Source organism: Lissotriton vulgaris, chromosome 3_1 (assembly GCF_964263255.1).
Source record: "Lissotriton vulgaris chromosome 3_1, aLisVul1.2, whole genome shotgun sequence".
NCBI classification, from domain to species: domain Eukaryota; kingdom Metazoa; phylum Chordata; class Amphibia; order Caudata; family Salamandridae; genus Lissotriton; species Lissotriton vulgaris.
The window spans coordinates 1,342,358,061-1,342,384,822 of NC_141689.1; the positions used below are offsets into that span (position 1 = coordinate 1,342,358,061).

Genomic DNA, 26,762 nt, shown 5'->3' on the forward strand with positions numbered 1-26,762 from the left:
CATTTGGGAAGCCTTAACACCAAGACATTGTTCTGACATCTTTGTAGAACAAATGGCCGAACAATTTGTCTTGTGCAAAAATGTGCCCAGTACATCTGCACGTTCCCTAATTTCGAGGTGACAAGTATATGTCCAGGCCTTCATGCAGTTCATGGAGTGTGAATGACCATGAGGAATGTGCAGTTTTCAGTGCACAAAGAGTAAGTAGTCAGAGAGCACACTATTCCAAGCTCTTTTGTATTTATTTTGGTGTTTATTTTGTGGCAACTTGTCGCCGTTTGCCATCTTGGTAGCACTTTGCAGTTCTAAAGTGGTTAGAAAAGAAGGTAGGAACTATAGTTGCCTTAAAATGCTACCAGCTAGGGTTAGTATAGTTCAGACAGATATTCAGGTGAGGGAGGCTAGGACTCAATTTGGTGAAGGGCACACAAGAATTCTGAATCGTTAGCATTAAAGGGGTAGGCCTTTGGTTTCTGAATTTTGGGATAGATTTGTGGAGAAAGAAAAGGCCGAAAAAGGAATAAAAAAGATTGTTATAACTTTTACCCAGTTGGTTTCTGAAAGAGTTGCAGACTGTGGAAGAAACAGTACAGATGTCAGAGGATATTTTTAGCACCTCGTCTGAGCCTGCCTTGGGCTGTATTACATGTGAAAAGTCACAGCATGAGTTTTTAGGTCGAAGCCTAGAGCTGCGCACATGCGCAGTCTCGCTGGCGAGATTTAGTGTTTTCAGGAGGTTTCAGTAACGGGCTTTAATCCCTGCCCTTCTTTTCCATTGGCCGGTGTCATAGTTTATGCTAAATGGTGGCCAGCCATTGGAAAAGAGGTTTGTGTGACGTACACTTTTCTCTTTTACAGCCGTTCCACTTGGCCCCATAAAGATAACAAACCTTTTACTTCAGAAGGAAAGCAGGCCGAGGCCGTCCAAGTGGGACGGCAGAAAAAAGAGAAAACTATACGTCCTGGTGAGTGCTTGTTTTTGTATCTCGTCCCCCTCAAGGGAATCATTCTGTGCCTCTGCTCTGCCCCGGGAAGAGCAGACAGAAGTAGCAGCATGCCGAGCTAAGAGCAACAAGATCACTACACCAGTGAGACAACACTCATCAAATTCCTAACGAGTTTTCTCTTCCAGCGCCACGTTCTCTATGACCAGAAATTAAGATTAGACATACAAATACTCAGTACACACAACCGGGAATAGTTTCTGGGGCACGCAATTATTTCTGGAGTCTTCTCTTACGGGGCGGAAGTGGCATTACAGCTGTTTAAACTGGCAGATCTTTACTATTCATGCGCTTTTTCGCTTCCTCCTTTCATTGATTTAAATAGAGAATCGAACCCTATGAAGGATTTACAGAGTTTTTAAAGACCCTCTGGTCGATGGTGGGAAGTAAGGCCACGTTTGATAACAGGCATGCTTGGTTTGAAGAGCATGAGTTCCGGTGGTGTGATAGAGTAGGAAGTGTTTCCTTGTCGTACTTTGTGTTGTGTTATGTTGTGTGTATTTGTAAAGCGCACTGGAGCAGGCAGTACTGGACTGGGACTGTCCCGTGAAGAAGAGTGGTATCAGACGCAGGACGGTGCTGGACTGCACTCACCGGTGACGGGCTGTACTGGGAAGGAATCAGATTCATAATTGTGGGTTTTAACTAGCCAGTGACGTGCGGTACCGGAGCCTTTCTAGCGAGTGATTACGGGACCGAAGCGTAAGACACGGGAGGCCATCTCGCCAGTTATTCATTTTATTGCTGCATATGGTACTGGAGCGTACAGTGCTGGATTTCCGATTGCCAGTGGTTTGTGATATTGAGTTCCTTCTCTTCAGGACAGGAGCCTGCATTACCACTGGCAGCTGGTAGTTTAGAAGGACAGTACCGGACCGGGACTCGAAAGTGTCACACTGTACTGGGGCCTGATTCGCACGTGACTGAGTGAACTGCCCAGTCAGATCCTGCGGGTGAAAGTTGCTCCCAGAGGAGTCGGTTCGCAGACTGCTTCCTACCAGCCGGTACCTCCATCTCTCTGTTCCAGGATCTCCTGAGTGATGCTGCTTCTCGTGTACCTGCTGCAAGGGTCCCGGGCGGAGCTCGGCGTGGGCTCGACCCCAGCGCCTAGTACAGGTGAGAGCTCCTGCCCAGCGCTGCCAGCGCTCAGCATTTCATTCTTTTTCCTTCTCGACGGACCTCATTGCTTCCTTTATTTTAGTTTAGTTTGCCTGTTATTCACTTTGGTTATCACGGAGCTTGGCGCGGGTTCGGCCCCAGCGCCTAGTACAGGTGAGAGCTCCTGCGCAGCGCTGCCAGCGCTCAGCATTTCATCCTGTCTCCTCATAACCTGATCTTTCTCATAATCTGAAGGTTTTGCTTTTAGCAGAAATTCCAGTATGACACTAAGTTATCGATATTTTCTATCGGCTGTAGTATTCCTTTCTTCAACCCTTAAAAGGATGAATAGCGGCGTCGTCCCTGCTGGGCCACGATTCTGTGCTCTGAAGATTGCACGCTGACCTCCTAGCACACGTTCAACTCACTGAGCCTCTGTAAGGGACCACTTTTGCTAGAAATTTGGGTCACATCGTCTTTATGCTGCTATACCACGTTCTCCAGGGATTATGCATGAGTTTGTGAAGCGTTATGAAAAGTAAACGATTATCAGTTACTTGATGGACTCAAAGAAGTGATGTTTTATTCACAGGCAGGAGGGAAAAATAAGATTAAATGACCGAGTGCAATTTACCAAATTTGAACCTCTGACAGCAGTTAGTGATATTACGCAGACCTTACGCTGATCGACGATGCAGAGAATATTGTGCGCTATACGTCTAGGGTGACCATAATTTTAAAGCCAAAAACCGGGACAGTCCCTAAAATAAGACTACAATTTTACTTCAACCCAGCGCGCAGAATGACTTTGCTACTTAGCAGAGAATTCCAGAACATTCGCAGGAAGAACACACATACATGCATTCTTTAAAGCCAGTAGCATGCATGGTCATTAAATTGCTTTCTTATAACAGCTGCTAACTATACCTGTTTTGCAAATCATAAAAAGATACCTCCCGCCTACCTTCACTAAAAACCGGGACAGGAGCTTAATTTCCTGAAATATGCCAGGATACCTGCAATAAACCTGGTCTTTCCGGGCAAACCCAGGACGCCTCGTCCCAATGAATACACCGTGCACCTGCCAGGGGCCGAAAACAGAAACATTGTGCTGAATCTGAGGGCGGCTTGTGGAGCTGGAGTACGGCAGAAAGGAAGAGTCGCCCCCCCCCCCCACACATACATAAAGAAACGCAGCAGCTGACCCTGTCATTTCAAAGCAGGGTCAACCCGTTGAACTGCTAAATCGTCCTCTTAAAGGCACTACAAATAAGTGTTCGCAATGGAAGACCTAACTCCCCGCCCCCGCCTTTCGTATCTAAAATATCTGAGATTCGGAGTAAATAACTGGGCTGACGTCATCTGCAAACCTGTGTGCATGCCGAGTTTGATTTTGTAGACATATTTACACCCGGTTCAGGTTCAATGAACCCCTATGCTGGGGTGCGACAAATACGTCCTCTACATCACCTCCCCAGCGCCTACATCCTAAATAAGTATGACTAAGGGCATCCGGCGTTCAAACTGGTGGTTTAAATACGATTGCAGCAGGCACCGGAGCTGCCGAGCTGTCCTGCCGCCATTTCAATCCTGAAGTGTCTCCGTGCGTGATAGTAGGAAGGGGGCGGGGCTGCGAGGGGCAGTGTGGGCTGTGGTAGGTAATCTACTTCTAGTTTTCAATCTGTTATTTGCTTTCTAATTTATAAATCATGCCCTACAAGTTCTCCAATACAAGTAAAACCAAACATTGTCAAGCCCAGGCTCTGTGTGTGTGGCTCTGTGTGTGTGTGGCTGTGTGTGTGGCTGTGTGTGTGAATGGGTGTGTGTGTGTGGCTCTGTGTGTGTGTGAGTGGCTCTGTGTGTGTGTGGCTCTGTGTGTGTGGCTCTGTGTGTGTGTGCGGCTCTGTGTGTGTGTGTGCGGCTCTGTGTGTGTGGCTCTGTGTGTGTGTGTGGCTCTGTTTGTGTGTGGCTCTGTTTGTGTGTGGCTCTGTGTGTGTGTGTGTGTGTGGCTCTGTGTGTGTGGCTCTGTGTGTGTGGCTCTGTGTGTGGCTCTGTGTGTGTGTGGGTGTGGCTCTGTGCGTGTGGCTCTGCGTGTGTGTGTGGCTCTGCGTGTGTGTGTGTGTGGCTCTGTGTGTGTGTGGCTCTGTGTGTGTGTATGTGGCTCCCCGTGTGTGTGGCTCTGTATGTGAGTATGTGGCTCTGTGTGTGTGTGTACGTGGCTCTGTGTGTGTGTGTGGCTCTGTGTGTGTGTGTGTGGCTCTGTGTGTGTGGCTCTGTGTGTGTGGGTGGCTCTGTGTGTGGGTGTGTGTGGTTGTGGCTCTGTGTGTGTGTGGCTCTGTGTGTGGCTCTGTGTGTGTGGCTGTGTGTGTGTGTGGCTCTGTGTGTGTGTCTGTGACTCAGTTTACGTGGGCAATTATTTTCTTTTTCTTAGCTGTAGTATGCAAATGTGAATCAGGTGTAAAATCTCAGTTTTTGCATGAACCGCTTTCTGCCTGCAGCGGACTAGAAAATGCATGAATTGCACGCTGCAATTTTGCAGTGATTCATTGACTGCCACAAAATTCCTGCCCAGGCATGCCAACTTGCAGATACATTTCACAACGGGGGGAGGTAGTTTGGGGGGAGGATCTTCTAGGAGATGTGTCTATGAACGTACAAAATCATAAGCTGATTGCGTTTACGAGGCATGAGGGCACAAGGTCATGAAGAGGGGTCGGGCTTTGTTCTGATATCTGACCCCCAACATCCCTCCCCCCAAAACAAAATCTTCTGAAGCTACCAGTAATGCCTTGTGGAGTATGTAAAAAAAATACCCATGAAACGCAGCAGTGCCCACCCTCCAGATATGAGCTGGAAACCCACATCCCATAACCCACACCTGCAGTATGAGAGACAGCAGTGTGTATAAGAGACAGCAGTGTGAGAGACAGCATTGTGTGTAAAAAAGACAGCAGAGTGTGAGAAGCAGCAGTGTGTGTGAGAGAGAGCAGCGTGTGTGTTCTAGGGAGAGCATGGTGTGTGAGAGAGACAGCAGTGTGAGAGAGATAGCAGTGTGAGAGACAGCAGAGAGACGGCACTGTGTGAGAGACAGCAGTGTGAGAGACCTTTTATTTATGTTTTGGTTTTTGAAACCTAAATAAAACGCATCATTAGTTGCAATGTCAATAGCTCAAACTTGTGTAATAGCTCAGCTCGTCATCAGCACAGCGCCACCGTTCTGCATGACGAGCTGAGCTCGTCATCAGCACGCAAGCGGTTAACAACTTAGCACCCTGCGAACAGTAGAGCACTGGCCATAGATTGTAGCTTAGGTCAAACATGCCTCTTTCTAATATTACAGTAGTCACGTGACGTTCCTCTGCCCGCAACATCTTACCATACAGCAGCAAGAGACTGATGACAGACAGACTCTTTCACCTGTGCGATAGTTCGCACTTGGTATTTGTGTCCACACCCAGCTGGTCCAGACTGTCACATAGATCTATCACCTTTAACAGTTTACAAGGGTAGCATTGTGGGAAATGGCAGGCGATATATTCCTGGGGCAGGCGGAACAAATCATTCCATTGACAGGTAACACCTTTTATGGCATACAGTGACGTCCGCTCTGCGCCTGATTGGGTGCAAATACCTGAACGAGACTATTGCAATAATTTGGAGACTCGTCGACAATCGAGGTTACTTTTTAGTTTCAAATGTATTTTATTGTTTTTTTCAGCAGGCATAAACAGAGACATCTCGGCATATTGTAAAGGCAATAGGCACATACAGCGGACGGGACAGACAAGCATGTCTTCCCTGAAATTGAGTAGCAAAGCGAGACAGATATGCCAAAGAGATACTACGACATCGTGGATGCAAATGACCTGCATTGTAAGAAAATGACATAAGAAGGACAACAACAACCAATAACTCCCATCCAACCCACCCCCGAACCCTCCTCCCCCACCCCAACCAGTGTGCCATGTAGTGCCAGAAGGTCCATCAACGGGCCAGTGAAGACCAGTGCCCCTGTCCGGGAAGTCACTGAGATTCACAGTTGGCATCAGTGAGACGTAAAATCTTAAGATACTTGGGACATGTGACTTCATTGAATTCCTTGGACAGGAGGGTCAATAATGGAAGCCACATTTTCCGAAATGCATCGGTTGAGTTGGTGAGTGTGGCCTGTATGCGTTCCATCCCAAGTGTAAACCAAAGCTTGTGGAGCCACCCCGTGTGCGTGGGTTTAGTTGTTGAGCCCCACAATGATAGTATATGCTGCGTGGCTGCCTGTATGGCGATTCCCATTTGCCGACCCCGCAGCGACTTCATGGGGAAGGTTAGTGCGTTGGGGAGACCTAGTAAAGCATATGCAGGGAATCTCGGGATTTCAGTCTCAAAGGTGGAGTCAATATCGTCCAGGACCGCTTTCCAGTAGTCCCCAAGTTCCTGACAATCCCAAAGGAGGTGGGTTAGAGTGCCTTTTTCCCCGCATCCCCGCCAGCAAAGCTCGCTACACGCTGGGTTCCCTTTGTGTAGTCGGGCTGGGGTGAAGTGCCAGTACATAGCCAATTTTACTGCTGCCTCTCTCGCCGTTGTATTACGTGTGGTATGTGAAGCCCTATAGTAGACGTAGCCCCATTCTTTAGATGTCAAGGTCCTACCCAGTTCAGCCTCCCAGCGCCTCTGACTTGGTGTTTTATCCGGGGTGTGTGGTGGTGTGAGCATTTTGTAAATTTCTGAGATGAGGTGTTTATCCGTGTCCTTAGTAAGTAGCCATTTTTCAAAGGTCGACATGGGGCGACTCACCATTGCAGCGGTGTCCGGGTCAGTAAGCCAATGTCTAAGTAGAAGGTATTGGAAAAGGTGAGGGTTATCTATGTCGTACCCCTGTTTGATATCTAAGAAAGGAAGAAATCCCCGCAGATCGAAAAGGTCGCCAGCGGAGCGACATGTCGTGCCCCACCACTGGAGGAATGTGCCTGCGCCATTGCCCGGAGGAAAGTCTGGGTTATCCAATATGGGAGTGAATGGGAAGGAAAGGTTGTTAAACCGTGTTTGAGTGCCACCCTATCCCATATCTGTATAGTCGTGCGTGTGATAGGTGACCTTAACATGTATCGTGGTCTATGTTGCCTAGCGAGGAATGGAATCCTCCAAAGCGGAGTCTGTGCCATAGCTCTATCCTGGAAGAGCCATCTCTTCTCCGTCTCTGGTCTGTACCACTCCACTAGGTAGCGGAGTTGAGATTCCTGGAAGTATCGTACCAGGTTGGGGACTCCAAGGCCGCCTTCGTCCCTGCTCTTGTACGCCAGTTGTTTGTGGACACGTGTACGTTTCCCCTCCCAGACGAAATGAAGCAGGGTGTCCTGTAAGTCTTTCAAGGTGCCTGCCGGGGGCCTAACTGGGATGGTCTGAAAGAGATATAGGATTCGAGCCAGGATCGACATTTTCACCGCCGCCACCCTCCCCAGTAGAGAAAGGGGCTGTTTGGACGTTCGCGCCAGATCCGACCGGATCTGGGTGGTGAGAGTGTTGTAATTAGTCAACACCGTTAAGTCCGTTGAAGAAGTAAGGGTAATCCCCAAGTACGGGACTTGGGCAGCTAGCTGAAGACCGCACCCTTGACCAATGGCAGGAGTGCGTGGGCATGCATTTTTGCCCAGAGGCAGTATCAAAGACTTATCTATGTTAATCCGGAAACCCGAAACAGAGCCGAATGAGGCAAGCTCCTCCATAAAGGCGGGTATAGAGCTATTAGGTTGGTCAAGGGCGACTATAACGTCATCCGCATATAAACTGATGGTATGGGGTTCGTGCCCGAAAGTGAAACCCTTAATTCTTGGGTTATCTCGGACCTTCTGCGCCAACGGCTCTATATACATGGCGGATAGAAGGGGGGGGAGGGGACACCCCTGCCTGGTGCCGCGCTGGATTTCGAATGGGTTTGAGCGCAAACTGCCCAGGTGGACCTTAGCTTGCGGGTGATGGTAACAGCTTGCTATCCGAGAGCAGAAGCAGTCGCCTAGGCCGAAGCGTTGCAGGACTTGTTGTAAGTAAGTCCAGTTCACGCGGTCAAACACCTTCTCCGCGTCGATAGCAAGCAACGCGGAGTCTGAGGCTTGAAAATGCGACTTGTCGATGCGATGAAGTACCCTTTTGGTGTTGTCGCTGCACTGCCGATTGGGTACAAAGCCTGATAGGTCGGGTTCCAAAATTCCAGGAAGGCAAGGGCCAAGGCGTGCGGCAAGAATGTCCGTAAAGAGCTTTAAGTCAAGGTTCAATAATGAAATAGGGCGAAAGGCAGAGCAGTGCGTGGGTTTCTTACCGGGTTTTGGCAGCACCACCACCTCCGCGGCCAGCATGTCCGGAGGGATGGCGCCCGGTCCCTCGAAAGAATTGAAGAGGCGGGTGAGCACTGGGGCCAACTGCCGGCTAAAGATTTTATAAAATCCAGCCGAAAAGCCATCTGGTCCCAGGGACTTGAGCGGACGCAAACGGGATATGGCTGCCAGAACTTCATCCTGGCGGATGGGGGCGTCTAGGGCATCTGCGTTTGCCTTGGAGATTTCGGTGAGGGTTGTCGTGCTCAAGTAACCCCCAATGTCCTCAGAGGAAGTCTCTTCGTCTCCGTACAGCGAGGCATAATAAGAACGGAACGCCTCGGCCACCTGAGTGTCGTCTGTGAGCACTGCCCCGTTGTCGCCTGTGAGACCCGTGATCTTAGCGCGTTGGGTCTTGGCCTTCAGAGCGCCAAGGTTAAGTAATAAATGCCAAATGGAGAAAAAAAAGGCTAATAAAGCAGGTTTACTTCCATCAATTTAAACCTAAATTTGGAGAAAATTTATATATTTTGGATTACCCATAAATTCCTAAAAGTATCCCTTTGGAAGCTGCAACAGTCATAGCTTCTCAAACATATTCACAGTCGAATCACTTGACTGCACTATTTAAGCATGTGGAAATGCTTACCAAAAATGCATTGATCTACAGGATTCGTTATTCCCAGCTTACACCATCAGTTTCCTGACTAAGCCTTCACTCCACTGTTTTTCTTTTCACGTTTCAGATTCATTCAACTGATGAAATTTGTGACTCCAGTGCCAGTAATTGCTGGTCACTATTGCATTATTGACCCTATTCCCTATAATAATGATGTTAGACAAAGGAGGTTGGGGTCTTCGGAGTAATTGGCTGCTGAGGGCCCAATTAGACTCTTCACTGTCAATGAGTGTGATGCAGACCCCGTCCATAGCCGCCCCTTGAGGGAATTACCATGAACTACTGCTAGACGTTCAGTCGCAGCTCAGCATAGGGCTTTAATGGTGCTCAGCTGTGGTAGGCTACAGTGATAAACACGACAGACCCACACGCTGCCCTGCTGGATCATGCAAGAGCATAACGCCACTGAAAGCAGTAATGCCTTCCTCGTATGGATCATATCCTACAAGGTCATAGGTGAACTCCCCATTTTAATGACGCAAAGTGGGCTGCCATTAATATTAGGCACGGGCCGGCACTCATGTGGCAGCACGAACCATGAAAGACATACAGTCAATGCAGATGTGACAGGCATCGGAAATGCCACCTTTCCATAATGTGGACATTCTTCATGTACCGAGCATGACTTTTGGTGCATTGTGAGTATGTAATCCATAGAGTTCACTGCCGCGGACAAGGCGAGACCTATTGGCTATGCCAATGCTAGTTGAAAGGATGGTTTTGCCCTGTCAAAAAGGATTTATTTGACATGTTGAATTGTCAATTTAATACTGCAATGCCAGGCTACAATGGCAAGTTAAGTATGCCAGTCAAGTGTATACCAATTTCAACATGCTAAAAGAGAGTCGCACAATTACTTTACTACTGTTTAGCAAGAGTAAAGTGTGCAGAGTTCTATGGCCACCCAACATAGGGCTCGCCAAAAAAGGCAAAACATCCAGGGTGATTCTGCTGAAAGGGCAAATTTTCACAATATTTGTTTTCCTTATTGACGATAGACCTACTAACCTGTGATTAGTGATGCCGTCTAGGGTGCACAGTGAGAAATCAAGGTCAAAAAACGAAAAATAAGCATGTCATTTTGATGCCACTTCCTTGGGCTTCCAGTAGACAATGCTGCTGGCAAAGTTATATTTTATCAAAATTAAATTTACTCATACTTTTATTTCGATTCAGAATATATGCACGGCATATCCATTCACATTTATTATGTTCTCTGTCAAATTGGTGATATTTTTATCTGCACAATACCATATCGATTGAGAGGGTGCCATACACATTTACCTTTCAACTTTCGTCAGTAAATCTTGGATCTTCCTGTACAACTGAAAGATTGAGCACAAAAGACTGTTTTTTTCACCCGACGATTTTCGAAACAGCTGATTAATTAAGCTTTTAATATTAATTCTGCCTGATTTTGACTTTAATGAAAAAAGCAATGCAAGTTAACCCTTGAATAAATGGCTGCAGGTTATCAATGCCCCTTTACCTCTACAATCTCCAGTATCGAATTTGATGTGCACTGGAATAGAGATTGATCCGTTATGTAAGTCGGTAAATAATCAATATACCATTACCTCCCACGAAGCACCTTGACCTTTTATCAACCAGGTTTGTGCAGGATTAACCATGGCATCATTTTTACATTGATGTTGCGCCAACTACTGAAAAATCTAGCCGGGAAATTGTGTAGGCCTGCAGTTTAGTTAGTTTTAAAAAGTTTCAGTAATGAAGTTAACAGTTTGAGCTCGAATAATGAGAAAGTATTTTAGGAGGACAATGCCTAAACTTTTTTGCACAGTTCACTTCAAGTTGTTTAGCAATGGTGCTTGGATTATTCATATCACATATTTTATTTCCCTATGAATTCCAGGCGTTCAATATCACAATAAATCAAGGAGATGACTCCTTGCCTGTGCTGCAGAACTCGGGAATGAGCGTTCAGGAAGGAGTGAGGAAAACTATCACAGAGTTTGAGCTGAAAGCAACTGATGCAGACACACAGGTAAGGCTAGTCATACAAAAATCGGTTTTATCACCAAGTCTGTGTATCTATGTTTTGGAGGGAATGGATTATTAGTTATTTTCTTTTGGTCCTCAAGCAGTCAGTGGTTACTGGGCTGTGTTTGAGAGTTATTGTTTACCACTGATGTTCAAGGGTCACATGCACTGTCTCATTTCATTTAAATAACAATGTGGCACTCGATGGGCACTTTAAAGCGGAGGGGATCTTTTTTACTTAAGTTTGTGCTAAGCATGAAGGAATCCCAAGGTGAATCCTTGTACGTAAATGAATGGAGGAACAACAAATGGTATCCCACGACAGTCCATGAACCTCTGAGAAATTGCTGACATGGACAATCAGGGGCGGGAAACGGCCACTACAACAAAGCTGTTTCCACAAAAGGCTTAACCACCATTGCATTACAACGCATGCGAGGTTACCACAAAAGCCCTTACCTCTCATACCTATATATATATAAATTCTTTATTCGGCTTAATCACAAAGGAAAAACCATAAAAGAGACAATTATTAAAACACATTACATTTTTACATAACTAAAACAATCGAGACGCACGATTTTAGAAATAAAAAATAAAAAAGAAATTCATACAAAGAGCTAATACGATGGAGGAAGATTGATTGTAAAAAATTTCATCTGAAATCAGCTCAGAATATCCTTCATAAGGGCCTTTATAAATGTTTCCTGTGCTTCACGATGCATTTTAAAAAGTTACTTACAAAATAACAAACATTTTCGGTTTCCAGCATTTGGAGTCTAAGAAGAGCGGGCCCGCATTGTCTCAGTCCCCAGTTACTCAGTATTGGTCGTAACCAGATTTTTCTATGCGGTTGATGGAATTTGCAGAGCATGATCACATGTAGATTGGATTGTGTTGATAGTCCATCACACGGACAAGGTGGGAGAGTAGCTTCCCAACAGTTTTTCGATGGAAACGTGACCAATCTGAAAAAAGTATTTAGCCTAAATCTGGTTATTAACATTCTCTCATATGTTGATATTTGGAGAGTCAGATACGGGTGAATGCCTGGGGCTATTTGAACCATGTTTGCATGGACTACCACAGTTTTTGATGATTCAGATGCCAGTCTTAGAGACTCCAAGTGACTTAGTGCTAATTGTTTAAGGTCTCTCTTTGAGATGTCCATTATGGATTCTGGGTCAAGGAAGTAGTTCAATAACCCTAGATCTTTGAAAAAGTCTCTTACATAAGAGAGCCATTTTACTTTAGAGGAGTTGTCAAGGGCCATCGAATCGGCAATGATGGACTGGGTCAGCGCATTTTTATCAGATGTCCAGATGCGCCGCCACAGCATCACTGGTTCAGTTTTTATTAAATCCTCTATATAGGGTATTCCTAATTCCAGGTGCATGGCGTAGGTTGAGGTACCTTTCGGGGTGGCTAGGAGAAATCTAAGAAAGACATTTTCAGCCTTCTGAATGGAGCTAGTGTCAGTGTGTCCCCAGACTCCCGCACCGTATAGGGCGATAGCCTGGCATTTAGCATTATAAATTTTCAATAGCTCCACTGGGGGCCTTTTTCCCAATCTTTGAGAAAAGCTTGTTAGAGAGGCTATTGACCTCTTAAAGAGATGTCCCCTTGAATCTACTGCTGGCTTCCATGTCAGATGATCATCTATCATGATGCCCAGGTAAGGGTATTGGGGGTGACCTCAAGCTTTTGGTTATCGAGGTAGATTGCCTTTGTTGTTTTTTTTCCCCCTGCCTGCTGTCATGACAAACGTTTTCTTCACATTCACCCTCAAGTCCAGGTTGCCCATGAAAGTCGTGTACCTATTCAGTGAGAGTTGGAGCTCGCGTGGTGTTCGCGCGAGAATGACGGCGTCATCCGCGTAGAGCAGGGCGGGAATCAGGCGCTGATTTATGCGTGGGAGGTCCTGAGCCCCCCTCAACATCTCCCCCTCCAAACCGTTAGTGTAGAGTGAGAAGAGGAAGGGGGCCAGGACACATCCCTGCTTGACTCCACGCCCTACGGTAAACGGGGCCGTCAACTCGCCATTTAGACCAAATCGCACACTGGCCGTTGCGCCGGAATAGAGTTCCCTCAAAAAATCCAACAAAGATGATTCTACACCCATTTGTGCTAGGACCGTCCACAGTTTTGCATGCGATACGCAGTCAAACGCCGCGGAAAGGTCGACAAAGACCATGTAGATCTTGGTGGCCTTATCCTGTATGTATTTTCCCATTATTAGGGTGAGATTCAGGGCCTGTTCTACTGTTCCGAAACCCTCCCGGAAACCAAATTGGATGTCAGAGATAATGCCTCGCTCCTCACTCCACTGCTGGAGACGCTCTAGGATTACTCTCCCCACTACTTTCCCGAGCGAGTCCAGCAGAGAGATGGGCCGATAGCACTTCACGTCTTGGCGGTCCCCTTTTTTAAAAATGGGGACCATTATTGACTTGGTCCAGGAAGTTAGGACTCCCTCATTCGCCGCTGCTATGCACACTCTTGTTAAGATGGGGGCCCAGAGTTCTAGGTTGTTTTGAAAAAAGTCCACTGGGACCCCATCGGGGCCTGGAGCTTTACCCAGTTTACTTTTCTGCAATGCTACCAAAAGATCAGGAATATCGAACAGGAGCAGAATAGGATACTGTACTTTTGGGGGCAATAAGTCTGTGGGTAGAGTACTTTTAAAGATTTCGGAAAAGTGTGCAACCCATGTGTGCTCATCTATGGCTACTTCTATTCTGGGGGTGCTGGTGTCAGAGAGATATGGGGTTCTGACTGTACGCCAGAAAAGCTCACTGTTTTTTGGTACAGCACTCTTGTGAAGATCGTCCCAGAGTTTCTGCTTTAATTGTGCAATTCTCAATTTTCGTTCCGCTGTGTATTGACGCCTTAAGAGTTGGATTTGGGCTGGGTCCCTCGGTTTATTATGAAGTGCTGACTTTAGTTTGGTAAGAGCGGTTGTGCAGTTATGGTTAAACCATCTTTTTAAAAGGGTTGAGTACGATACAACCTGTACCAACCAATGGACCTCACCTCACCTGGACCTTGCTCAGGGGCCTCGTAGAACCTGAGCAAGGTCCAGGTGAGGTGAGGTCCATTTCCCTACCATGAAGGGTGAGCATAAATACAATATTTTCTTTGAAACAGTTTTTGGTGAAACACATTGTATAGGTGATTGACATAGTAAGTTTATAATGACTATGCATTTTCCTCCATAGAATTCGTATTTCCTATCTGAAATGGAGGCTTAATGTCATTGGTTGGTACAGGTTGTATCGTACTCAACCCTTTTACATCCTACTTTTTCACTTTGGTGGTGGTGGTGTTTCTTTTGTTTCATCACTACTTAGTGCAACTATTGTAAGAACAGAGGCCCTGACGAATGCCATGGGATAAAATACCCGCTAGGCAGAAACATGTTGGCCCGTTATTAGACAGATATTTGTTGACTGTCTTTTTTTTGCACTGTTCTATGTTTTTAATTAGGAGGTGTGGTTCGTCTGTAGAATAAAGTTAGAAATAGGAGGACACTCCATCCTATTTTAAAGTCACTATTTTTTCTGTTGCACAGTTTCTCACTTTACCATCAAAGATCAGCCATCATTGTTGGTCTGTTTGTATGGGTGGACCAAATCCTTGACCAGCAACTAATGGTGCGGCGCTTGAAGTCCCAATGATCAGGGGACTCGCCTGATTTGCACCGGGTTTGGCCATATGATAGGACTGATCATTGAGTCAATTTGATGGTAACCCTTTGCTAATTGTTTTGGATTTGTCAACCATGTATGAATGATCTGTAACGTGTTGGTCTTTCCTATACATATAGTGTTCACCTTGTTTTGAAATAAGCTGTCTTGATGTGACTTATCCACCCGAGATTCTGTTAACTCGGATTGACAGTGCAGCCACATAACTAAGCTGGTAGAACCCCCCTGTTTTTTGTGTTATACAGAATCTATCACAAACCATAGGAAGGTTGTCTGCTGGGCCGAGAAGGGATTTCTCCTCGTTGATCAAGAAGCCTAAACCTTGCAACAGGTTCACCGCCAACCGGACCTGCCGGAGAAGCTTTTTGGGGAATTGGTCCACAATCAGGATATCGTTCAAAAAGACTGAGTCTTATCCCTTGGGTTTGAAGAAACTCTATCGCTGGTTTGAGCACCTTCATGAAACATCACAGGACAGACGAAAGCCTGAATGGAAGGGTGGTGAACTCTGATGTCTGGGCGAGCCAGACGAATTGGAGGAACCGGCTATGAGGCGGGAACACAGGAATGGTACTATAGGCATTTTTTAGGTCCAGGCACACCATCCAGTCCATGGGTAGAAGGACATCCCTTAGGTGATGCATACCCTCCATCTTGAAGTGGCCATATATCAGCCACTTGTTGAATTCACTGAGATTTATCACTGACCTCTGCCTACCACCAGTCTTGTCCACTAAGAAGGTGTTGCTGACAAACCTGTTGAGATGTGTATGTACAAATGAAATAGCTCTTTTTTGTAAGAGTTCCTCCACTTCTCTGCCTAGAATTGCAGCGGCTTGTTGGGGAAAAACACATGGGGCGAGGTCGAGAGGTTTGAAAGAGAATCCCGTAAAAATCTACCTGGAATCCCTGTATTGTTTGTAACACCCATGCGTCTGATCTAATGGAAGCCTACACTGGGAGAAGCAGGGCCAGAGGACCTCCAACCCAGATCTGGCTGGAGGGCTTGCACTTAAAGTTGCTGGAATCATTGCCGGCGTGCCATTTGAAGCCGCCTCGTCTGTGTAATCACTGGGCTCTGGTGGAGTAGAAAATTGTGTAACATGTGTTGTTCTGCCATTGTCCACGCCTGGAGCCTTGTCCTTTGAAAGGTGTTGATTGTTAACTGTGGCCGGTCGTGCGGCCCCTGCCACAGCTGGCCTCTTGGAAAACCCCAGGGGTGAAAACCTACCTGATATTAGTCTGGGGCTTATCTAGTGAAGTAAAGGTCAGTATAAACTTGCCCAGTTCCTTCACAAATAGTTTTCCAAATAGTTCACCTTGGGCTACCGACCTGCCTCCAAGGAACATTGGTTGCCCAGTTTTGGGTAAAAGTTGAAAAGTAAAGAGCAGAGGCCCTCTGTGGACAGCGTGTAGTTTGTTTTCCTTATAAACACCACTGCGCGTTGGGCTCAACTGGAGAGGACGTCGTCTCCTGCGCCTTGTCCAGAATCTTAGTTATGGACACTCTGGCGTCCAGCGGCTTAGCGTGGCATGACTGCCATGACCTATCAGTACCCATCTTAGGGTCTTTGAGGAATTTTACCAAAAAGTTGGCCATCTTAGGGTTGATGTCTGGTGTGAGGGTAAGCTTTTCCTCAAACGAGTGTCAGGGGCACTCCACCGAAGGCGGTTGCAGACATCCTTTTCTAAAGGCTTGCGTAGGCAGGCAGCCACATACCTCGCCACCCTATCCAAGGGCACCCAGTCCGTGGACCTTGGGTGTTCAATATCATCTGGGTCAAGCATATCGGAACCCCCTTCATGTGGAGGTGCTGAATCTGTAGACGGGCGCCAGGATCTGGAGGGGCCCGCTTCCTCGTCAGATTCCCCCTTGGACTCATCTGGGTTTGGCTGGTCAGGGGAGTTAGGCCGTGAAGGCCCAGGAAAAATGCCTGCTGGCTCACCTGACTACACGGACTGGGGTACTTGGGCCAGGAAAGCCTTTTCAGACGTGCCAACATGTCCAGGTCCACCCCTTCTGAGCATTGCTTCTGGGGCGGGCGGTGTGTGAAGGAGCACTAGGGGGCACTGCGGTGAGGGGGTTATGAGCAACATTTGTGCACATTTTCTTCTGAGAGCCTTTGCTCAGGGGGTCCATGGTTGATTGACAGCTTTAAATAGTGAGTTATCAACAGCCTCGTAAAAAAAATCATCCCACCAGAAGAAAGATAATGAGTCTTTCTCCTGGTACTCCGCATCGTATTCCATGGTGCTACATGTAGTGTAAAACGCCTAGACTGGGGCAACCCGTTCACTATCAGGGCCCAAGTAAGGACCGAGAATCAAGGCAAAGCCTAATATGGTCACATGGAGCGTGCAAAAGTTGTTTTAGCGGGGGCAGAAGCTACGGGTGGTCAGAGGCACACTATGTAAGCCCAGATACACGTTCACTCCACTTGCTCACTGGGAAATCAACCTGACTAGAAAAAAACTTGTCTCAAATGGCTCACACTGCCGTTCAATACAGACCCTGCAGGACGTTGTTGAGGGAATGATACGAACCCCAAAGGGGTGTCAATTATACCTCAATCATAAACTGATTTTAATGTGCAATTGTTTTTAAACTGTTTTTATTGAGAACTTAGGTACATTTGGCACTATTTCTGTATTTTGTATAGTATACTTTTATGATTTTTATTAATAGAATAAAGTGGTTTGGATGATATACCTCAATTATGAAATACAGACTCCGCAGGGGCGTAGCATGCAGGGAGGACAGGCTGCGGCATGACAGGGCACCAGCGGTGAGGTTTGACATCTTCTGTGAGGAACGCGTGCCATGGGGCTATCAATATGCGCCTCGCGGTCTCACCCCATGCTGGGGGGACCTGTAGGATAAAATAGGTGATCATTGCAAATAGTGTCCACCAACAGTAATCTAATCCCCAAATACATTGTCCGTTTCAGAGAGGAAGAAAAGAGTCGAATTAACTGGCCTGCAGCAGTGAAGACTGAGGGAGCCCAGAAACAGACAAAGGACTATATGGACTCCTGAGGTAGATTAGAGGAGTGGCTTCAGTTAGTTTTTCTTCATTGTTGACTTTTGAAAATGGCTACTTTTCAAATATTGTTAATAAAGCGAAGAGAGAATAATAGCATCATCCTCGACTTTGGTCCTGACCTAGTATTGCAGTTGATCTTTGGTTGACTAGTTAAGGCTTTCTACAATGCCAGTGCTTTTGGAATAAAACAAAAATGCCTTAGTTTGTTTGACACTCACTGATTGTACTCTTTCATATCGGAAGATGTTAATCGATGACCATTCCCTAGTCTAAAAGTGGTGCAGCTGGCAAGAGCAGGGTGTCTGAGGAAGCCGTTGAATTCATAGTTGTTTCTTTTTTGTCATAGATGTTTCCTGAGGCACATTTAAAACTCAGTCTATCTCTCTGTGAGTCTTCTGTATGATATGACTGAGTATTCAACGCCCGAGTACAATACGTTGTGTGCACACACATAAAGTGAGCCCGAATAACCAAACTGAACTGTACTGAACAGTATGTCTGTGTCTCGCGCCTTGATGCCCCCTGGGGCTAAGTCTGCGCGTTATAAAATTCTTTTCATTCATTCATTCATAACTAATTCTTTGTGATAACTCTCCTGGTTAAAAACTCTCATAAGTTCAATCAGTGTCTTTGGGCTAATGTTGTCACCAAATCTAACCTCGGGCCAAAGGGTCTCCAATGTGAATTTAAGAGACACCCCAAAGACTCAAAAGCATTCATAAATGCCTATCACTAGTTTGTTCCATTGTAACATGAGCACCTCAAACAATGAGACTAGTGAGGGAGAGAATGCCTGGGTCCTGTCAATTAGTGCACATACTGTACTATCAAAAAATGCTAGACTGCATTTTCCAATGCAGGCCACAGAAAAATCTTGCCTGCTCTTATTTTCTTTGCATGAATTCCAGTGTGGCCTGCATGGGCAAGATCCGATAGAGACTTCTATCCACAAATGTCTTACCTTCTAATATTCCATGGGCGGCAGACTGAATCCGGAAGTTTTCAAGAAGTATCTCTGCGTGCTGGTAAGTAGCATAGTTCGTTCAACTCTGCAAGTGCCGAAAGTGATTTGCACAGTACCTATATAGGCACCACCACAGCATGCGGACATTAGTTCTTTTCTTTCCACATCTTCAGTGCACATACGGAGAGGACTAACTTTGTCCCCTTTTTGGACAATGTTTTGGCTATTTAGTTGAATTATTTTGAGCTTTGCATCCCAGTGTGCTAGAGATGTCCACCAAACAACTGGTGATGTTTCAACCCAGTGGTTCCTGTCACAGACGTATGTCTGTGACAGACCTCCATCTGGTTTCTCTGCTGCCTGGAGCTGGGCCACGACTCCAAGGCCTGTAAAGATTGTTGCACCATGAATCTCAAGGCACTGCAGGAGCGATTCCTGAAACTTCTGGATTGTCAACGCCATTCAACTCTATAGCGCTCCTGGTCCCGGTCGCTTGGAAGGCCCGTGGACCGTTCACAAAGCTGTACTAGGCACTTGTTCAAAGTCGTCTGGAAAATCCTATAAAACCTCCAAGAAGTCAAAGTGCTCTTCGACTTCGACGCATGGTCCACGTCATTAGATGAGGCATGGTAAATAATGACACTTCTCTAGGTACCGCTTCCACATGTCACCTGAGACCTGCCTGGGTCCGCTCCGAGCCTCCCCGAATTTCCCAGAGAGAATTTTATGAGGCCATGCACCCCACCCCATTTTTGGCTGGTCCGACCCTTCTGGAGTGCCATTGGGCCCATTGGCTTCAGTGGATTGCATCGCCCGTGGCACTCGGATGCCACACCTGGCTGAGATCTACTGGCTTCTCGGAGGGCATCCAGGCATCCCTTCTGGACTGATGACACCTCCTCTTTGGCGTGAAGACTGAGTGCTTTAAGGACAGCAGGGACACTGCCGTGTTGCTGGGTCCCTCCATTTCCCCACGACAACCCCATTCTGCCTTTCGCCACTTCTGTGGCTACTCTATGGCTACCAGCCACATATATTCCTGCCCAGCCACGAAGCCAACAGGCTTTCCAGTCCTTTTGTGGCTGCAGACGTGGCTCCTAGAAGCCTTGTAGGACACACAGCCAGAGGTCTACTTGGTTTACACCCCCCCCCCCCCACACCAGCCTCAGAACCCCTTTGGTTTGCCATCGTACCAACACGGGCAAACAGTTCCCCTAATGGCATGCCATAACATGGGTCAAGGGACCCCCATACAAATTGCATGCAGACTGCCATTGCAAGCTGCGTGACATGGTGCAAATAATGTGCAAAAACATGACATGGCATACTTACTGTGTGCCATGCCAACGTCACTGCATTTTTTTTTGTTTTGTTTTACATAGCGTAAACTCGCCCCAAAGGTATCAAGAGTGCTTTACATAAGCACCAGTTCTGTTACAGACGAACACCTCAATTTCGATAGGCACTGAGAGACTGAGTGATTTGCCCAGAATCACAGGATGTGGAGCTTCCCTGCTGAGACTCGACTCCAGTTCTGCAGCTTCAAGGTTGACCGCTCTAGCAGCATCCTCTCCTATATAATATATGTAAGTCACCCCTACAGCAGGCCTTGTAGCCCTAAGGCAAGATGTATTATATCCTACGTAAGGACATATCTGCATGAGCAGATTAGCCCCTTTGATGTCTAGCTCTATTACTAGATGTTTCAGGTAAACAGTGAAGCCATCTTAAGGTATGTACTGGGCACATGTCGTCACGAGTTACCCAGCTCCATAATAGCTTCCCTAAAACCTATGGTGTTTGGTATCAAACACTTTGTTTTAATAAATCCATACTGATCCCAGTATTGGATTTATTATGACAAGCACCCAGAAGTCCCTAAGAGGGCCCCCCTGAATTCTACTAGTCTTCTAGTGTGTTGGCTGACTGGTCTTGTCCAGTCTGCCACCACACTCGAGTTTCTGATCCCCTGTAGGTGAGAGCCAGTGCTCTGAGGTCAAGAAATAATGCCTGTTCCGAAGAAGGCATTACCAACTCCTCCAGCAGGATGGCTATTGAATCTGCATACCAAGGCCAGAGGCTTAAAAGCTTGGGCCACCTTTGATATGCTACTCTGGCTTCCTCCAGACCTGTAGAATGCCACCCCCTGCCCTGAGGCCCATTTGGCACTAGGACAGGTGAGGGGGGCCCTCAGTGGTCATATAGGGGGTGTAGTGTCCCCATGGGTAAGAAGCTAATTGGCTACTACCCTGCACTCCCCTTAATGTCCCTAAATTTAGTATTTAGATGGTCCTCTAACACTAGAAACTTCGATTCGTCTGCCTAAAAGAAGGAGGTCAAAGATGAGACAAAGACGTAATAATTATGGACCAGCACTGAACTTGGCATAAACCTTGCCTGGCTGCTGCTCTCCCAACAGTCACCGAGATCGACTTGTCAAGAAGTGGAATATCCTCTCCAAACCTTTTTGTGGTCTGCCCTGCACTGCATTGACCCAGCAATATCTTACTTAGAGTGGAGGAGCCACTTCCCTGCACCAGCAGGCATCGACCGCATCTGCCTGGTACAGCGTTCTGTTGACTCCTGGGCCCACTGAGGGAGCAATGCCCCAGAAGGGCTTTGTGACTCCCAGAGGTCAGCTTCAGCTCCCTGGTGAGTTCTTAGCCGCTAGACCCTCCAGGAGACCCCCCACCTGCACCAGTACCCGATGTGCTGTAGCCAGTTGCAAGCACCAAGGCTTGTTTGTGTTCAGTTGGAACACCACATCTGCCAAAACATACCTGCATGTCGAGGGATTCGGAGAGAGGGCAGCTCCACACTGAGAGTGGCCCTGCTCTGCACCAAGAACCGTGAGCGCCAATAACTCACTGACCGCCAAACACACCTCTGCATCCAAGCCCACCAGCCCAGGGTCAAGTAAACAGACGGTGTATCTGTGATCCAGAGACCGTCAAGTGCCGAGCCCCCCACTTGGGTTTTGCCATACTGTTCCCCAGTCCCCACTTGCACCCTTCTTCCTACAGGTACTTTTTATATTGACATTAGCGTGTAGAGTTTAATGCTACAACCACATAAATCATCTCTGCACCAGGACACTCCAGGGCAGGTAAACTTGAACTGTTGGTGCTTTCTTTAACCTTGGCCTCTACTTACTTTAAGTCCAGAAGACCATTCCTGGAAGTAGTCTCTATGTGTATCTTATCAGAAAATGTTTCTCCCATAGTATAATATTACCACGGTCGAGGCTCATGCCTCAAAAATGACATCAGTTATGTTCTACTGTTATTACTATAAAAATTGAAAACGTCTAACGCACTTACCTGATTCTGATCATCTTGGTGTCCAAAATTATTTTAAAATCTGTTTTTTTTCTAAACTGGTCTTCAATTTCTTCTTGAGTGTGTGTCTCATTTATTGACTGTATGTACAACAAATGCTTAACACTACCCTTTGATATGTCTAAACTGCTCACCCACACTACCACAAATTGACCATTTTGGATTATTAATTTAAGCCTTGTAAACCAATAAGGGTTGTCTAGACTTTCTACATAGTATACCTCTTTTTTGTACACTATATAACAAGCATTTGCAATGCAATAGGTCTCGCAGCACATATGTTTGAGTGTTGGTATAGTTATTAATATTGCAACAGAAAGTGGTATGAGTTGCAAAAGTATTTTTATTAAATGCATTTAAAACATAAATAAAAGGCATTGTTATTTACAATGCTGATAGCTTAAACTTATGTAAATGCGAGCACTATTGTATTGCAAATGTTTGTTATCAAGAACAGGGGTGTTCATCTCTCAGGCATGCATTATACTGTAATGGAACGCTGACCCACTCTAAAACAACAAGTTTAAGCTGTTGGTATTGTAAATGACAATGTGTTTTATTTGTTTTAAAAACAAAAATAAAAGGCATTGTTATTTGCAATGTCAATGTCAAGATCAGTTGGCACTGTTCATGAGTGGCACAGTGTACCTGCACGAGTCGATACTTTTGTTTAGATGCTTCTAGCCAAGCATGGGAAAATGGGCTCTGTAAGAACAGTAATTATTAAGGAACTCTTAAAAAGCTACTCTAGAATTTTACTCTACCCCCGGTGCCCACTCACACCGACGCACTGGCCCTTGCACAAGCTGACTCGTTCCGGTGACCTCCCCACCCACTCTGCGGGGACTGATCTAGCTCGCATTAGCAAAGAACCCTGTCCATGCTAGCTCTTGCACAAACATTTTATCACTTTAACGCGTGCCTATCGCCTTACTGCTCACACCTGTACAAATGCTTCTGCAATTTCACTCTTGAAGGAACCTTCTTACACGTTCACTGGTGTTGACCCTGTACACTGCTACTTTTGCATGGTAATTGTTGCACCCACACACTCAAAACCCGTCTAACACAAGCCCGCTGCATTCACTTTGCGCTGACCTTCTGGCATGGTCACTTATGTACCGACCCATTTGCGATTATATTTGTGCATGAATTCTTTCTGGGTTTCTCTTGCCTGTTTATTCGTGCACAGATATTTTTCAGCCAATATTGTAGAGTTCCGGGTGAACATTGACCCTCTTGCACTCTCACTCGTAGTGCACACATCCTTGTGGTAGACCCTCATTCACACTTGCACGTGCGACCTTTGTGAACGCTCTCTGAAGAAGTCCTTTGACAAAGTTCAAGGAGCTGGGTGAGGAAGCCTCTACCTGTGTTGACGACTTGGACTCGGTGAAGGCCCTGACGGCGAAGCTGAAGCTGCAGATACGCGGTCCCTCCTACATGGAGTGGAAGGCCCAGGTGCAGGGCTAGCCCTGGAGGGCCACAGAGAGGACGCCGGCATTCAAGACCGTGCCCGAGGGCGTGGCGAGGTGGCCACGAGCCTGCCCTGGAGCGACCCAAATGGAAGCAGTGTGATTGCAATTATTAAGGCAAATATGTTACTATACCTTCTCGCCAGATTCCAGAGTCCTTACATGCCCATATGATGTACAACAAACTGCCACCTTTGCACGCACCCGCCGCCCTCGCTCACAGACGTCGCCGTCCCCCAAGAGGACACTGGCCTTCAAGGCCGCGACGAGGGCGTGGCGAGGCGGCCACGAGCCCGCCCTGGAGCGACACAAGGAAGCATGAGGAAGGTGGCGCCCAGAGGCCGCCCAGAGGCCCCAAGAGGGCACCGGTGCTTGAGCTGGTGGAAAGAGTGCCTGAGGGGGAGGGAGCAACCCCACCACGCACCCGCCAATCACCACCAGAGGCTGAGGACGTACCTCTGAGGAACACACAGGGCTTCGCCACCCTGGGCCAGGCGCTGAAGAGGCTCCGGCAAGAGCTGGTGAGTTCTGTGCACCCCCAGATATCATAGGATCTGGAGCAAATATTGCATGTGCTGAACTACACAGAGCGAGAGGAAGGCAAATAGAAACACTGTAAGTGCTCAGCTCTCCTGCTTTCCTGCCCTCGCTCCGTGCTGAACAGTTTGTCCTAGTAACAGCTCGCAAAAGTGAAAGCGTGTGAAAGCATGGGGGAGCGTGAGGAGACTTGCGCCTACACAGCCCATGTCTCCAAAAGCGCACGGTCACAGCCATTGACTCCAATGTGTTTGTAAGCTTGTGCACCTCTCCTGTCCCACTTCGCTAGCTACCCAGTAACAGTAAGTCTTGCTTCGCAAGCAGCGCATGGCGCTGCATCGCTAGGCGAGACCTAAAAAGCCACCTTCCTACACTTCCTCCCCTCCTTTAGCAATCAGTCTGTCTAGATTTTGATGGACAATACAACCAATGGTCTGCAACTCTTTTCCTGGGCTCAGGACAATCAAATCTGCTTGGTAGCAGATCACCACCAGAGTGCTCAACATGCGAGCAGACAGTCTCAGCTGTCATTAACTTGCCGACCACAACTGGCGACTTCATCCTGATGTAGTCCACAACATTTTCCAGCTGTTGGGGGCGCCTCGGAAAGAACTCTTCCCCACTCACGAGAAAGCTCGCTGTCCAAAATTCTGTGCCTTCCTTTATCCAGTGCAGGGAGCATTAGGGGATGTTTTGCATGCCATCTAACTGTGTGCTTCATTATGCGTTTCCTCCCATACACTTGATTCCTTGCATTTTAATGAAGATACTTCTCGAGTGGGCCCAAATAATTCTAATTGTACCGGACTAGCCATGAATGGTGTGATATAAAGTCTTCATTCACAGCTCACTGTGTTTTCGGCTAAGTCTTTCTCCCAAGTTAGACTTCATCTCACAGTGTAAGGGCAGATTCCTGACCTCGGCCTACAGAGCCTCCAACTCCATATCTGGAGATTGAGAGGGCCAGCTGTTTTTTTCCCCTGCTGCAGTGGTGGGCATTATTTGATATTGTACAAGATAGGGCTCCAAAACAGTTTATTCTGGAGGATGGGCCATATTTGTTAAATGGCGTGCAGATTTACCCATAGATCCTCTTTAGGCTCACATGTCTGACATTCCTTGTTTTGCCTATGCTCAGGCTCAGCGGGACCACACTGTTTCTATTGCTAAAGGTTATTTTTAACCTTTATTGGGTTTTCTATGTTTGCCTGATCAATAATCTCCATTTTAAATATACCATTGTTATGCAATTCCTAAAAGGGCTTCCAAATAAGGTACTCTCCTGCTCCTTTTACTATGCTACCATGGAATCTCAGTTAGATTCTTAATTTCCTTATAGGTTCCCCATTTGAACTGTTGCATAGTTTTCCCACACCTTTACTAATGTTTAAGACCATTTTTGTAATCCGTAACGCGTCAGAAAGGTGGGTAAGCAAACTTTAAACATTTAGCTTAAAAACTCTCTTCACCTCTTTACTCCATGAAAAGCTGGTATTACATACCATGGCTGCCTTCCAGTCTAAAGTGGTTACCCCTTTCAACTTGAGTCAATCCATTATCCTTGCCACATTCTATCCTCCCTCTTCATTCAACTAAAGAGGAGGTAAGACTTCGCAGTCTTGATCTCAAGAGATCTGTCCGCTTATACGTGGACAAAACACGCTGGTTTAGACTGTATGATTAATCAGTCGATCAAAATTTGTAGAGCATGGCTAATCATCTGTGAGCGTATCCTGGTGTGAAATCCTGCTGCGGTCAGTCTAAGAGCCATGTCTTGAGTCCTTTTCTAGTTCTATGAGAGAGGATACTGTTTGGAGGTGTAGCGGAAGGTTGTTTCAAGACTCGGAGGCGAGGTAGGAGAAGGAGCAGTTTCCACTGTGGGGAGTGTGGGCAAGGGTGTCTGAGGGTTGGTGTTAATTTAGGCGGTGGTTAATGTATGGTGGTCCTTGGTTGAGGAGGGCCTTATAGACTTGTCAGCATCTTGAATTGCCTTCTTTTCTAGACTGAGCCAGTGGAGGTTCCAGAGATGGGGGTAATGTGGGTCCTTTATGTGAGGTTCAGGATGAGTTTGGCTGCTGAGAATATGAATGGTCTGGAGTCTCTTCAGGAGTTAGATGGAGATTCCTGCATTGAGTGTGTTGCCATAATTGAGTCTGCTAAGTGACTAGAGCTTGGGTGACAGTTTTCCTGGTGTCAACAGGAAACCATCGAAAGATCTTTCGAAGCATGCGAAGGGTATGGAAGCAGCCAGAGGTTGCTGCGTGATCTGGCGTTTCATGGTGAGTGTGCTGGCCAGGATAATGCCAAGGTTGCAGGCGTGGTCTGTCAGGGAGGGTGTGGGACTGAGTTAGACAGGCCACAGGTGTCGTTCCACAGGGAGATTTTGTATCCGAAGATCAGCACTTTGGTCTTGTCCGTGTTGAGCTTCAGGCAGTTGATCTTTATCTGGTCAGCTGCGCTTGTCATGCTGTTTTGGAAGTTTGTTCTGGTGGTGAAGGTGACTTCTGGGAGTGAGAGCTGAGTGTTGTCTGCGTAGGGAACTATGTTGAGGCCATGGGTTCTGACGATGTTGGCCAGAGGCGTCCTGTAGGTGTTGAACAGAGCGGGCTG

General features: G+C 46.9%; 1 protein-coding gene across 1 annotated transcript in view; it reads left to right on the forward strand.

Moving 5' to 3' along the window:
* FRAS1 (Fraser extracellular matrix complex subunit 1) overlaps positions 1-26,762 on the forward strand; it is a 1,404,104-nt gene that overhangs the window by 115,037 nt on the left and 1,262,305 nt on the right. The window contains exon 2 of the mRNA XM_086961814.1: positions 10,960-11,091. Coding sequence (XP_086817940.1) covers positions 10,960-11,091 — 132 coding nt within the window. The remainder of the gene's footprint in view (positions 1-10,959; positions 11,092-26,762) is intronic.